Consider the following 16,531-nt stretch of genomic DNA (forward strand, 5'->3'; position numbering starts at 1 on the left):
GTGAAATAGTTTTTAAATGAGTTTCATTTAATTTGGCAACAATCAAATTAATGAAAATTATGTCTCATAACCAGTCTATAGTCAGTGGTATTTTCACATGTTTTGCAGAGTTACTGCCCTTGAACTAATTATGTTTTGAAGGGTGACTGCCCTTGAACTGATCAAATTGATCAGATAAGGCTCCTAAAACATTTTAAGTTATTATAGGGTTACTGCCCTTGAAACGTTTTATTATTGAATTGGCATAAAAGACACAGAATGTGAGTTGGCACTTTTAAAAAGGAGCATGTAAAATTCAAACTTAAATTAACACCTGTAAAAAAAGTTAAATTACCTCCCTTGAACATCAAATAAAACAAAACATAGAGTTTCAGCATGCTTAGAATTTTTGGTTAACCCACCAATAAGTGGTTTACCCATGATCTGGTTGAAAAAATCAAATTCATCTTGTTTTTCTGGCATTTTTGATTTAAATTCTTATCTTTATTACTCTGCCCCTATTTATTTTAGATTTACAAGTGTACTTTATTTCCAAATCACTTCCCTGTATATATAGATTGTGCAGCTAGAGTAATTGATTGCATTCTTTCTCTTTTGTATCATAGTCAAACATAAAAGCTAGTTCCCTGTTGTCACAATATGAAACCCCAGAAAAATGAACGAGCATCTGAACATGAAATTTCTGTCGCTTTCTTTTCTCTGCAGTCGCAATAGGTAAACCCAGCAAAAACGAGCCAATCAATGGGCATGCTCTGGAGTGCGGGTAACTAATACCTGCACTCCAGTTAACGCACTGTGCATGTATATGTATACGATTTAACTCTGACACGTTTTCAACAGAAAGGTCCAATTAGTATACAGTGTAACTTCCGAATTCCGGAACTTCTGAAATCCGGAAACTTCTAAAAACCGAACAATTTTTTCGGTCCCGATTTTTTCCCTTCTATTTTCTATCAATAATACTTCTGAATTCCGGAACTTCTAAATTCTGAATTCCGGACGATATTTTCGTAAAATTAGAGTCAAATCAATGCAATTTTACCTCCAAAAACCGGAAATATCCAAAGGTGTGAAATACATTGTAAATCGAGAATGTTTACCCTGCAGGAAGATTTAATCTCCCTATCGATTGTTTACTAATTAGCGGTGATCGTGTAATTTGACACGCGTTAAAATCACAAACTGTGAAATGAAAGTAATTTACGACGGTCAGTTAATTTGAAGTGTTTATTAGCGGATTAAATGACAATTAATTGGACAATGTCTTAAAGACAATCAAACGTCTTTAGGGATTTTATTGCATTTGATGTAATAATTAATTAACTAGCATCGGACGATATGTAAGTTTATGCAATTAACAACATTTCTACAAACTGATAGAAATTCAAAAGCATTTGCAGTTAAGATAAAAACGTATTCTTTTCATTCACATCTTTATCTTGATTAAAAGACTATTACATATGATATTACAGCAATCTTCCTTGAATTTAGTGATATTAAGTGGCTTAGTCTTGTCCACATTATCATGAACCTCTGAATTCCGGAAACCTCTGAAATCCGAACTTTTTGACAAGTCCCATGGGTGTTCGGTTTTCGGAAGTTACACTGTATATACCAATATTTTGAATTGTATGTATTTAATATAGTAATGATGGACATACATAATAAATATTTTCTTGAAGCAGATGCCAATGGGTGTTTTCTCTTTATGTAATATTTTGAATTGTATCTATATAATAATGATGGACATACATAGATATTTCCTTGAAACAGATATCAGTAGGTGTTTTCTCTTGAATGTAGGTGGACAGAATTGGGAGTGAGTTGAAATCAATGGTGCAGGCACCACCAGGATTCTGTTTTGTAGGGGCTGATGTTGACTCACAGGAATTGTGGATTGGTGCTATTCTAGGGGATGCCAACTTTGGAAAGACACATGGTATGAAAAATGTTTGCTTCTTTATTTTATTGCAGCTTTTGATGGTAAAGTGATCATGACTGCTTACATGGAGGCAATTGCCCCGTGGCTGTTTAAAGGTTCAAGCCTTTTTATGAACTTTTGCGTTTTATTTTTAAAAAGAAATAATACAGATGAATTAAACCTCAAATACCCATCTGTCTGTGTATATAAATTTATGCATGAGTGGTCACCTGAGAATAATCAATATTTGTTACATTTGGTGGACAGCTTCAACACATTAAGGACACACATTGAATCCACAAATTATTAAGGGGTAAATGAACAGAATTCTGTCACTCTGCCACTCTGTCATAAAGGCCTTGAATGTTAAATATTCAGGTATGCTAATTTTCTTGATTTAGTAGTAAACTGCTATGATCTTGGTAACTAAAGGGGGTGTTTTTTAGGTGTGGGGGCATTTTTTACAGAGTATATGGTAGTTTAATTTTTATCACTTTCAGGTTGTACAGCTCTAGGATGGATGACACTACAAGGCAGTAAGAAAGAGGGTACAGATCTACACAGTGTGGTTGCCAAAACAGTTGATATCTCTAGAGACCATGCCAAGGTGAGGTTTATCAGCAAAACATTTTTAACTTAATTATAAAAAGAATTAGGGAAAATTGGTAAAGATTTTGTGAGCAATGGCATTCTTGACAAATAGCAATAGAGCAGTCAAACAATACTGTATAAGTGAATATTTCCTCATGTTAAAAAGTTAGCTTATTTCAAATTCCAGAAATTTTTTGTGAGGAAATATTAGCAAATCACACAAGGGTAGCATTTAATAACAGGTTGGTTGAGTATTTACGCTAGAGGAAATTTTAGCGATTTTCGTCAATTCACTATATCTGCCAGTATTTCCACATCGCTAATTAAACACTTATACAGTAACCATTATTTAATTTCACCTAATTTCTGAATTAGCAGTGAAAGATAAATGACTGTTTGAGTCTAAGATCAATTGTCAAGGAAAAGTTTCGCCTTGCCCGATGATCGAACCATGGACCCCTGGATTACTTACCAGTTTTCCCATTCTTATTGAACTAAGCCAGTGGTATTCCATTAGCCTTTAAACCCTTGCTGAACATGTAATTTTAGTATGTCAAGTTTGTCTATCAATTTAAACAAAATCAATCTATCTGTCTCTCTTTATCAAGATCATGAATAATGGAGGAAAGTTTTTCTAAAACCCTTTAATATTTGTCCCATTTATACATATTAACTGGGTATATAAACTGTAATATATTGACTCGCTATTGGTCAGCTAGTATTACCTGCTAGCTGATAAGCCCCACCTAAATTCACCTTGCATCACCTCTCTGTAGTATCATTAGTGACCAAGAGGTGCGTTTTTGAATCTCCCTACCCATGCTACCTAGTAAAATATATTATAGCTGCCGTAACATAAACCTAATTGATGTATGAATTTTCTCATTATTTTCCATGTACAGGTGTTTAACTATGGGCGTATATATGGGGCAGGCCAGACGTTTGCACAGAAGCTTCTCCAACAGTTTAACCATAGACTTACAATAGAAGAGGCAAGACAGAAAGCCAAACTGATGTTTGCTACTACAAAAGGCAAAAGATGGTACTGAAAAAACTTAATTGTTTTATCTTGGGACTTTTTTTATTAGCTCACCTATCACAAAGTGACATGGTGAGCTTTTGTGATCGCTTTTCATCCGGCGTTCGTTTGTAAACTTTTACTTTAAAGGACATCTCCTCATAAACTGCTAAGCCACTTTTATCCAAACTTCACAGTAATGTTCCTTTGGTTGTCAACTTTGAAAATTGTTCAAAGAATTTAATTCCAAGCAGAACTCTGGTTGCCATGGTTACCGAAAGAAAAAACTTCAAATATCTTCTTTTAGAAAACTGAAAGAGCTAGAGCTTAAATATTTGGAATGAAACATCATCTAGTCAGTGTCTACTAAGTTTGTTCAAATAAATGCCCTGGGGTCAAAATTGGCCCCTCCCAGGGTGGGAGGTTTATTGTTTTTTTCCTATATGTATATAGTAAAAACTTAAACAAATCTTCTTATAAAAACCCAAAAGAGCTAGAGCTTAGATATTTATCATGAATCATCTTCTTATGGGTGTCTACCATGTTTGTTCAAATAAAAGCCCCTGGTTAAAAATTGGCCTTGTCCCAGGGGCCTATATACAGGTGAGCCATTTTAGGGCCATGATGGCCCTCTTGTTTTTAAAATTATGTTTTATAAATTTTTTTAAGAAAAATGTAGATTTGATTTAAAAAGCATTTTTGGGAAACACTTTTGGTGAATATGCTCTCAAGAAATTTTTTAAAGGCACATTATGCCTCGGAAATCCATAATTTTTTTATCGTCAAGAAATGCCAAGCATAAGAATGTTTAAAAATGAATTAAGAGCATGCAAGATGTTTTACAACTGAAGAAAGTAGTGCTGAATGTGAAGTTATGTGTCGTAAAGGTAGCAAAATGTAAACAAAATACTTCCATACAAAATACTAATTCAATATAATTATACAAATTGCCAACAGACAATGAGTGTTTTTATTCTGAAACTGTAGCAAGATACTAAAAATAAATTGTTTTTAAGAAATAAGAATGAAAGCATTTCTTAGGCATAATGGGCCTTTAATCATCATTGAACAAATAAGACTCATGCATGCAGGTCATATACAAAGGGAGACAACCTTAATTTGTTGACATAATCTGATCATACATTATAGATTATCAGCCAATGTAGAGAATTTCAAGTCCAGTAACGACTGTCTCAATATTTTTATTATTATGCCCCCGCCATGTAATCCGTGGCATGATGACACATTTCTAGTTGTTAATAAATCACTGATAAAATGTAGCAATAACTGAAAATAATCTATCAATGACATTGGATAAATCAGCCGTAGCTATGTGTAAAATAGGCCATGATTTGTCCTTTAGTTTTAAGTTTTTGCTTCCAGAATTTCTTGTCTGTCATTTTTATGTAAATTTAAAAATACCAGTAGTTCTAAGTAGTCAAACTTTTGTTGAGTCAACAAATGGAGTGATATGAGCTACTAAAGCTACTCGTATTTAAATTGTCTCCAGAAATTTTTAATGTGTTACATATGCTGAAATAGCCATAACATGCTAAAAATAGCCATTAGTTTGCAAGTTATTTTATAGAAATATGGTGACAAAAACTGTAAACTCACATATTTTCTTTTAATTTTCAGCTACCGAACAGGGCTGTGGAGTGGTGGGAGGTAAATGTATTATAATAGCTGTTAGATTTTACTCCCTGCGTGTAAAGTTAGGCTTATTTTTCTAAAAATATTAGTTTAAAAAAAATGAAATTAGGCAAAAGCCTGTTTGTTTTAAACTTGTTTATTTTATTACATGTATTTATTGATATTTTATATTATAACATAGTTATTTTAGTTTGAATGCATGGAAGGCTTGAAAGACTTTTATTTAATTTCTTGTGAATCGGCGTCCCTAGTTAAGTTTCTTTAGGTTGTTGACTTCATACCACTTGCCCCTCACTGACTGAAGTCTCGAATCCAACCAGGGACTTTGAATTCTTCCATGTGAGGAAGCTATCCAGCTAGCTTACGTAACATTAGTGGTTCAACTCGTTTTGAGGAATTTAATGATCGCAAAAAAAGGAGAAAATTTGATTTTAAGATAAATACCTAATTTATTAATACTTTATTCTCTCTAGATTTACATAGATCACCAAGTTGTCAGGCATGCTAAGTTTGTAATTATATTAATGAGCCGTGTCATGACAAAACCAACATAATGGGTTTGTGACCTGCATGGATCCAGACCAGCCTGGGCATCAGCTCAGTCTGATCAGGATCCCTGCTGTTCGCTTACCAACCCTATTACAAGTAGAGAAACTGATAGCGAACAGCATGGATCCTGATCAGACTGCCCGGATGGTCTGGATCCATGCTGGTCGCAAACGCATTATGTTGGTTTTGTTGTGACACGGCTCATTTATGTATACAGTGAAAGCTCTATGTTTAACAAGCTGGAAGAAATTGCTAAACAAGAGGAACCCTGCACTCCAGTACTGGGCTGCCGGATCAGCAAGGCCTTAGAACCAGAAAATGTCAGCGAAGATGTAAGTGAAGTAGAATTGTTTTAGAGGTTTAAACAATGTTACAATAGCCAGTGATAAGTCAGGGGTCAGTACTGGATTACTCCTTCATTACTCCTTCATTACTGCTTCAACTGCTTAAGTTACGTAGAATCAAGAAATCACCTCAGGCTGACATTCAACACAATAGTTTGCTCTTGTTTACAAAGTGTACAGAATTTATTATGTATTATATAGTCTCAAAATCAATTTGAAATAATACAGACAATGCTAAAAAATCATCAATATTACATTGTGATTCATAATAGTGGATAGTTATACATATGATTACAGAAAAATAGCAGTTTAAACTTTTAGTATTTCTAAATGTACATGTATAGCTGTTTCAAAAACTGATTTGGTATCATTCTTCTATATTATAAATTGTACTGTGAATTGTTTTGTCTTATCACTTGCCTGGCAATACACAAGCCATTATTATATCATAGATTATCTGGAAAAGTTCATAAGGCGTTAAAGAGGTTTTTTCATTATTAACCCTTAAAGTGCTAGAACGGAAAGTTTTAAACCTTTGCCACCAGTATAGAGCCAGGCTAGCCTGCACATCCCCGCAGTCTGACCAGGCTCTATACTGTTGGTTGACAAACTTTGAATATTCAAATTGATTTCCCTAAAATTGACAATGAACAGTCCCAAAATAGAAGTGGGACAAGGCCATTTAAAACATTCAGCATGTTCTTTATTAAAATACAATTAAAATATCAGCCACAAACCGTATTGAGCCTCTTGAGGTTACACTGAGGTATTGGGCTGCTATTGTTGAAATTAAGGTGACAGAAGATTTTATTGCAAATAATATGAAATTTCGTGGAAACATTGTGTTGTGACAGTGTCAAGTGTTTTCTTTACATGTATAAGAGTATTTAAGCAAACAAGAATCCTTATTGACTTGCTCGATAAAAAAATACCCAACAGATTGTATTATTTCTTCACGCAGGAAATAAATCATGATGTTAATTAAACATTGTCTGAGATGTTTTATTTTCAGTTTATGACAAGTCGTATAAATTGGGTCGTACAGAGTTCAGCAGTGGATTATCTCCACTTGATGCTATCATGTATGAGTTGGTTGTTTGAAGAGTACAATATCAAAGGACGGTTTTCTATTAGTATTCATGATGAAGTCAGGTAAGTCCGGTTATACTGGCATACAAGACTCCTTAAAATGAATGCAAAAACATTGAATGGTCATTGTTTTGATATGCATATTTATTACCCTTCCAGATTTTTTCCGCCTTTTTGATTGGTTATTGATCACCCGAAAGAAATTGATATTACCGAGCCAGACGGGTAATATACACACTAAATTTCCCCGTTGGGTACCCCATGTTGTAAACAACATGCGCTGAGGTGATGCGCGTACAGTTCGATTTTACGCGGTGTAAATTCCGATACTTTTTAACTGTCAAATGATAAATGTTTACCAAAGTAAAGTAATGATACATATTCTCATCACTATTGAAAACAAATATGACCTTGTGAAAGCTTGATATTAATTACAAAAAAGTGCGTTCAATAGACTACTCCTTTTCTCTTGTTTACATTCGTTAGGTACGGGGAAAAAGTATGTCATGTATTTATGTGACGTCATGTTGTGATGAAGGGGTTCCCTAAAGGGAATCTTATTTGGACGTTTCATTTGAAACAACAATGATTTTTTTAAAAATCGTCTAAACTCGGCAGGGGAAGGGTAATAAAATTATTATTTTGGTTTTGGAGTGATATATGTGGATATATTACCTGCCAAGATAAAATATCACCCTAACGGCTCGGGTGATATAAAATCTTAGCAGGTAATATATCCACATATATCACTCCAAAACCAAAATAACATATAATATATTTATTTATTCTTATCGTGAAAGGAATTTAAAAAGATCTGTGTTTAATTGAAAGGAATTAAAAAGGATCCATGTTTAATCATAAGGAATTAAAAAAGATCCATGTTTAATCAAAAGGAATTAAAAAAGATTCATAATTAATAATATTTATCATGACAGTAAAGGGTTACCCATGACCAATTAGTTAAGGTTATTGACTTTGAAACACTCGTCTCTCATATCATTAAGTTTAGATTTATAAGGTACTTTGTCCGTCTTCCAAGGTGTCCAATAAGCTTATGGAATGCCACTGGTTCAACTCATAAAAGAGCATCAGATGTATTCCACTACCAGCAGAGCAAGAAAGTTGCCATATGACATATATTGTGTTTAAGCTGACTAAACACCAAAGTAAATGAAATGATGACTGTCACCAGATAAGCTCAATAAGGAGAGAAGCTGATTTGTGATCCAGGAGTTACTGGTTCAATCCTCGGGCAAAGCTAAATTTCTCTATGGTATGACAATTGACCTCTATCATTGAGTCTGATAGTCATTTGTCTATCACTGCTGATTCAGAAATCATTGGATAAGTAGTTGATCATGTGGGGAGAAATTTTAATTACTGGTTAGTTGTCCAGGAAAGCTGATTAGGTGGATTGACTGTCAAGATATGACCAAAAAGTGTACTAAAACAACATAAATACAATTAAAATACAATTAGACTGGATGAGTGATTTGCGCAATATAATGTTTTTTCTCCAGATACCTGGTGGCTGAGGAGGATCGTTACAGAGCAGCTCTAGCTCTACAGATCACCAATCTACTAACGCGTTCAATATTTGCATACAAACTTGGTCTTAAGGATCTGCCTTTGGTAAGCATGTATTATGATTTGTCTATTCATTTTTATATGCCCGAAAGAATTTCGGGCATATTATGTTATACCCCCTTGCGTCCGTCTGGCTGTCTGTCTATCCGAGCCAACATTTGATTATTATGAGCTTCATTCCGTAGTTAAATAAAGAACATAAACTCATAAAATTCAAATTAAGAGCTATTTTTTTGTTTTTATGAGCTTATTTTGCTTATGGACGTTGGTCCAGGTGGTGTTTATGAGCTCATTTGCCTCATAAACATCAAATTTTGGTACGTCCGTGCGTCCATCTGTCCGTCCGTCAGTTAGCAATTTGGTTTCCGGAGCATAACTTAAGTTCCATTTGGCCCACAATATTCAAACTTCATAGGATGATTGTCCATATTGGGTAGAAGACCCCTATTGATTTTGGGGTCACAAGGTCAAAGGTCAAGGTCACTATCACCTTAAAACTGAAAACAGTTTCCGGAGCATAACTTAAGTTCTGTTTGACCCACAGTGTTCAAACTTCATAGGATGATTGTCCATATTGGGTAGAACACCCCTATTGATTTTGGGGTCACAAGGTCAAAGGTCAAGGTCACTATCACCTTAAAACTGAAAACAGTGTCCGGAGCATAACTTAAGTTCTGTTTGACCCACAGTGTTCAAACTCCATAGGATGATTGTCCATATTGGGTAGAAGACCCCTATTGATTTTGGGGTCACAAGGTCAAAGGTCAAGGTCACTATTACCTTAAAACTGAAAACAGTTTCCGGAACATAACTTAAGTTCCATTTGGCCCACAGTGTTCAAACTTCATAGGATGAATGTCCATATTGGGTAGAAGACCCCTATTGATTTTGAGGTCAAAGGTCAAGGTCACTATTACCTTAAAACTGAAAACAGTTTCCGGAACATAACTTAAGTTCCATTTGGCCCACAGTGTTCAAACTTCATAGGATGATTGTCCATATTGGGTAGAAGACCCCTATTGATTTTGGGGTCACAAGGTCAAAGGTCACTACATGTATTTCTTTAATACTGAAAACAGTTTCCGGAGCATAACTTAAGTTCCATATTGCCCACAATATTAAAACTTCATAGGATGATTGTCCATATTGGGTAGAAGACCCCTATTGATTTTGGGGTCTCAAGGTCAAAGTTCAAGGTCACTATTACCTCAAAACTGAAAACAGTTTCCAGAGTATAACTTAAGTTCCATTTGGCCCACAATATTCAAACTTTATTTGAGGAATGCTATTTAAAGGAGGTAATACTTTATTTAATTTATGTAATGTCTTACAAATGCTTCATCCTTACTAAAAAAAAGCACTTTCGGGCATATAATGTTCCGCCTAGCGGTGCTCTTGTTATCTTTTACTTCATTATAGCAGTTTAGATTAATGTTTTGTTTTTTTTCTTGTGTTTATGATCGCACCATTACAGTGGAGGTGATATATTGACTTTCCAGCTTTACTGGTGGAGGAAAACCTCAGGTTCATAAAATAATATTAAAAAACTTTCCATATTAGTAAATATATTAAACATGGGCATGTTTTAAGACTATTTTCACAGGAATCGAATGAAAAATAAATTATTATCAAGCAAAAATTAGGGGTAAAAATTCTCAAACTCTTAAAAAAAGACGGAAATCCAGGTAGGGGGTTAGGTTTTTGTGGTATAGCTTTAAAATTCTTTGTTGGATTTTAATGGAACATACATCAATGTTTACAGAATATCCATGCCTAATTTTGTCAAGACACAATGCCGTTTGATAGAATTTTGTCCAAGAAACAGATGTAAAAAAAAACGAAAAAATAGGCGTAAATTATGGTACAGGAGTAAGATATTTCAAATTATTCACCCCATTCATAAAATAATATTTTTTTTTTTTCAAAAATGTAAATATATTAAACATGGGCATGTTTTTAGACTATTTTCAAATGAATCAAATTAAAAATAAATTATTTACAAGCAAAAATTAGGGGTAAAAATTCTCAAACTCTTAAAAAAAGACAGAAATCCAGGTAGGGGATTAGGTTTTCGTGGTATAGCTTTAAAATTCTTTGTTGGATATTATTGAAACATACATCAATGTTTACAGAATATCCATACGCACATTTTAAGTCTAATTTTGTCAAGATACGATGCCGTTTGATAGAATTACGTCCAAGAAACTAATGTAAAAAACGAAAAATAGGCGAAGATTATGGTACAGGGGTAGGATATTTCAAATTATTCACCCCATTCATAAAATAATATTGAAAACTTTTCATATTAGTAAATATATTAAACATGGGCATGTTTTAAGACTATTTTTAAAAGAATCAAATGATCAATAAATTATTTACAAGCAAAAATTAGGGGTAAAAATTCTCAAACTCTTTAAAAATGACGGAAATCCGGGTAGAGGGGTAGGTTTTAGGGGTATAGCTTTAAAATTCTTTGTTGGATATTATTGAAACATACAACAATGTCTACAAAATATCCATATCCACATTTAAAGCCAAATTTAGTTAAGATTGGATGCCGTCTAATAGAATTGCGTTCAAGAAACAGATGTAAAAAAAAAAAAAAAAATAGGTGAAAAATTATTTATCATGTTGATTAAGGGCTGTTAGCCGCCTCTTTCATAAAAAGAGACGTTTTCAGTCTACGCCACCAGGAGGCCGTCCTATAGTAGACCACTCACATATATTGTCTATGCCATCCCCATAACAATCTTTCACTTTATTATGTACGAAAGCTCTGTTCCGGCATATGCACACAGGTGCAAGCCTTCCCATGAGCTATCTTCAATATTTTAGTTTCCGATTGTTAGGTTATTGCATAGACAATCACACACTCTCAATGTTTCTGCCATCCCCATAACAATCTTTCACTTTATTATATCCGAAAGCTCTGTTCCGGCATATACACACAGGTGCAAGCCTTCCCATGAGCTATCTTCAATATTTTAGTTTCTGAATGTTAGGTTATTGCATAGACATTCACACTCTCACTGTTTCTGCCAACCCCATAACAATCTTTCACTTTATTATGTCCGAAAGCTGTGTTCCGGCATGTGTCAAACTTATATAATGTTTTATAACGCCTTTTCTCCTGATAATACATGTCATTCTATCATAATGGCCATTTTCATACAGAGGGCCGAGTCAGGCACAGAGAAGGCTAATGGCGGCCCGAGAAGGGCTTCTTGGAGCCCTCAAAAAATCGTGAAGAAGCTCAGGTGCTCCTCTGTGTATTATTTCAGGCAAAAACGGGCACCTCTATAAGCTAGCTGGATAGCTTCCTCATATGAAAGAATCCGAACTCCCTGTCCGGATTCGAACCCACAGCTGTAAGGGGCAAGTGGTTTGAAGTTAATGACCTATACAACTCTGCCAAGGACGCCCCCTTTATATTAATGTAATTTACATGTAAACACAAAGATACTTGTTCTGATCATGTGATGAAAGAATCTGACAATTATTGATGTTTTATCGAAACATTTACAAATAATATTACACTTACTCTATGATATTTTCTAAACCTGGTTTCCTTAATGTTTTTGGTTTTATGCTACACCAAAGGTGAGCATATGATGAGCATTTAGTCGCCCCTTTGTCCATCCGTCCATTTGCTTTTCTTGTACAGGACATAACTCGGAAACAACAAAAGGTATCAACATGATACTTTGTAGGTATATAGATCTCATTGTGTAGATGAGCAGTGCTAAAGAACCGTAACTCTGCCTTGCCTAATTTTGGAATTATTGCCCTTTGTTAATTTTTTTACTTTGCTTAAACTATAAGAGATATCAACATGAAACTTTGTAGGTAGATAGATCTCATTGGGTAATCCTAACTCTGCCTTGCCAAAGTTTGGAATTATTGCACTCTGAACTTTGTCTAGGACATAACTCTAAAACTACAAAAGTATACTTTTCTGTTTCCAAAACTTATTCAGAGACATCACCCAGTTCAACCGGCTTGTGTTTAAAATGACAACTCATGTCGGCTACACATACATTTTAATATTTGATATTATAATAACATAAAAGTTATTTATAGAATGTTGAATTTTCAGACTGTGGCTTTCTTCAGTGCTGTTGATATTGACCAGTGTCTGCGGAAGGAAGTAAACCTAGATTGTGTCACACCATCAAACCCACACGGACTTGAAAAGGGCTATGATATACCACAAGGTTAGATGTTAAATCAAATTATAGTTCAATTTTGATATATTGTTGATGGTCACATTTCTGACTGGCGGCAGACTAAGTCAAAATGAATGTTTCATTGATATATTGTTACGAGTTTACAAATACATATACATTGTATGTGGAATTTTAAAACACTGATGGAAGTATTTGATTCCTCTTGGAGATTACCACCAATTTCATTTGGAAACAAAGTGATCCTACGATCTTTTATTTAAGAATGAAGGATGACGTAATTTTTGTTGTAATATATATTTTCTGTCCATTGAAATAAACAAGGGAGATACCTAAGCTTGGTAGGGGTCAAGTTTCTTATTTATCTAAACAATATTAACTATTTTCTATTTCATAATATTTTTACAGAAAAAAATAAATAATGAGAACAGAGATCAGCAAGGCAAAGGCAACACTCATATGACATGTTTTCCGTCGGCTGTAATAAGCACGGGATACATATTAAGTAACATGCATGTAGAAGAAAAAATTCTAACCAACTATCAAACTTTGTGAAAATGAGGGAGCACTGTTTTATTTTTTGTAGAAAAATGTGTTTTCCGTTGACTAATAAATTCGGAGATTGGCGAGTAAAATTTCTAAACTCTATTCATATTTCATCGTAGATTGTAAAAATTTGGGGTGCTGTTATTTTTGCTGCAAGACATGAAATAAACATGGGGATGTAGTAAGAAATGTACTGTTAAAATTCAAAACTGTATAATGTTGATCATTAACGAAAGAAATATCTTTTATATCAAAGAGAAGGCATCCTCAGTAACCCAGACCGTATACTGGTATTTAAAAGTAGTATTTACGGATAGTGTACCTTGGGTTCTGGCGGTGAGAAAATAGACAATTAAAATTATTTTAAAAATGCAAGAACTGCGTATAAATTTCTTATTCTTCATGTTAAAATAAAAGCATATCCATGGTCATAGACTTATGTAAGTTTTTTTGTTTGTTTACTTTTTTCTTTTCTTAGATATATTTGTTCTGAACCCTGCATTGCCCCGCGAAACACGGATGACTGATTTTAACGATAATATGACTGCAATCGTCGGTTTTTGGTCCGCGGTGGAAACAACTAGACACTGTGGATCGCGGGGGAAATAACTGTTTTTATTGCGGACCTCCACCGCATTTGTTCGCGGTAGAAAAAGATCATCCGCGTTGGTATCGCGAAAAAGGCAAAATCCGCGGTGAGCTTACTGTATGTTCATATAGTAAAAATTTTAAAATCTTATTGTCTGAAGATACAAGGCTTAGAGCTTTGATATTTAGTATATGATATCATCTAAAGTTACTCTACCAAAGTTTTTCATATTATGCCTCTAGTGTCAAAATTAGCCCCGCCCCAGGGGTCATAGGTTTTCCTTATATGTGCAACCGGGGGCTGCCTAGGGGCTGGGCTGGCTGCTGCTTCACTGTGCTGGGGTTGCGGCGGCCCTTACTGCACGTCACAACTTCTCCACTAATAACAGCAACACTGTACGGGAACCTAGACCTCCAGTAGAGCTATGCGGTACCGGTTGTTTAAGCTGTGGGGAATTAGCCGAGGTCTAAGCTGAGTCCCGATACAAAATATAAAGTGTCCACCCCAAGCAGTAGGTCACGTAGTTTACTCTACTATCAGTATGTAGAGTGTGATAGTAGATATCTTTGATAAAATGAAGATGTACACAAATGTTCCTAATTACTTTTTCAATTTATTGATTTCATTTATGTCACAGTTTAATAATATTATATTCCATACAAAGTTTCTAAAAGTTCCTTTTATTAAGATATATTAAGTCCACAATGTTTCTGATCAAAATGTTTCCAAGATACTTTCAACACACTTTTACATTTATTCTGATTCCTAATAATTCTTAAAATTCCAATTCTTTCTAATCATTCCTAATTCTTAAAAGTTCTAATTCCGTCACCCTAAAGGCTAAAGATTCTAATTCTCAATTCTCTTTCTGTCACCCTAAAGATTCTGTCTTAACTTATTTTTGTCTCTCTTTATATTATATTCTCAAGTATTATTAATTTAAATAATTAATTGATTAACCAATGAAAATTGAAAAAATATTGACCAATGAAAAATAGAAAAGTATTACATGATGCTTAATCTGGATAAAAATTATCTTATGAAAAAAGGTATAAAACATATCCTGTATGTTACATAATTTCCTAATAGCATTAATTGCTAAAAGCTATAAAGTATTATAAATAAATAGCACCTAAACCAAAAGGTGTTTATAAGAGTAATAAATTTCTAAAAGTGAAATAATCTTCTTAAGTGTCAAAAAGACTGACATATGTGATATGTAATAACTTAGATAAACTTTACTAAAAATATGCCTTATGGCTTTTTACACCTAAACAGTAAGTTAATTAACAATATGATTATGATTTCAAAACATTACATTAAATCTGAAAATAAAGCATTTATCATAAAACATTATAATAGATTACATACACACTCACATTCATACATGGAAATATTATTATTATTTGCATTTTCTTTTTGTTATTTTATAATTTTATTATTTTTAATTTGATTATTTTATTTGCATAAAAAACTGGGGTCAAATATGCCCTTGGTGGCATATGTATATAGTAAAAACTTAAAAAAAATCATCTTCTCTAAATTGACAAAGGCTAGAGGTTAGATATTTTGCATGAAACATTGTGTAGTGAACCTCTAACAAGATTGTTCAAATTATAGCCCTGGGTCAAATTTGGCCTCGCCCTGGGGGTCATTGATTTTAAGTCACTATGAACATATAGTAAAATTAAAAATCTTCTTGACTGAAGGTACAAGGCTTAGAGCTTTGATATTTGTATATAATATCATCTATGGGTCCTCTACCAAAGTTGTTTAAATTATGCCCCTAGTGTTAAAATTGCCCCGCCCCAGAGGCGATAGTTTTCCTTATATATATATAGTAAAAAACTTGAAAAATCTTCTTCTCTGAATTGACAAAGGCTAGAGGTTAGATATTTGGCATGAGACTTTGTGTAGTGAACCTCTACTAAGATTGTTCAAATTATAGACCTGGTGTCAAAATTAGCCCCTTCCCAGGGTTATTCATTTTCACTATGTACATATTGTAAAAAAGTAAAAAATCTTTGATGTTTGCTTTATAATATCATCCATAGGTCATCCACCAAAGTTGTTCAAATTTTGCTCCTGATGTCAAAATTTGTCCTGCCCGGGGGCATTGATTTTCATTATGTACACATAGTAAAAACAGAAACAAAAACAAATGTTTTCTTAATAGGAGAAAGCAACAGCTTAGATATTTGAAATGATATGTTGTTTGGTGGACCTGTATCAAGATTGTTTGAATTAAACCCTTAGAACAAAATTTTGCCTTGCCCAAGGGGACAGTGACCTACTCTCTTGTCCTTTGATGAACAGCCATGAAATTTAGACTATGTGCACAGTTTTAAAATTGAACTTTGATATCAGGTGACCTAGATTTTGATGATGTGACCTACTTTCTTGATGTGCAACTATGAAATTTGAACCATATGCACAGATTAAGGCGTAAAGTGAACTTAG

At 33.9% G+C, this 16,531-nt stretch overlaps 1 protein-coding gene across 1 annotated transcript in view; it reads left to right on the plus strand.

The window, feature by feature from the left end:
- The window catches only part of LOC132730551 (DNA polymerase subunit gamma-1-like), a 108,183-nt gene that overhangs the window by 58,797 nt on the left and 32,855 nt on the right, over positions 1-16,531 (plus strand). The window contains exons 14-21 of the mRNA XM_060716507.1: positions 1,804-1,939; positions 2,422-2,528; positions 3,415-3,554; positions 5,169-5,198; positions 5,950-6,064; positions 7,089-7,228; positions 8,686-8,797; positions 12,849-12,966. Coding sequence (XP_060572490.1) covers positions 1,804-1,939; positions 2,422-2,528; positions 3,415-3,554; positions 5,169-5,198; positions 5,950-6,064; positions 7,089-7,228; positions 8,686-8,797; positions 12,849-12,966 — 898 coding nt within the window. The remainder of the gene's footprint in view (positions 1-1,803; positions 1,940-2,421; positions 2,529-3,414; positions 3,555-5,168; positions 5,199-5,949; positions 6,065-7,088; positions 7,229-8,685; positions 8,798-12,848; positions 12,967-16,531) is intronic.

The sequence above is a fragment of the Ruditapes philippinarum genome, unplaced genomic scaffold, assembly GCF_026571515.1.
Source record: "Ruditapes philippinarum isolate M1 unplaced genomic scaffold, ASM2657151v2 ctg2626_1_1_1_1, whole genome shotgun sequence".
NCBI lineage: Eukaryota > Metazoa > Mollusca > Bivalvia > Venerida > Veneridae > Ruditapes > Ruditapes philippinarum.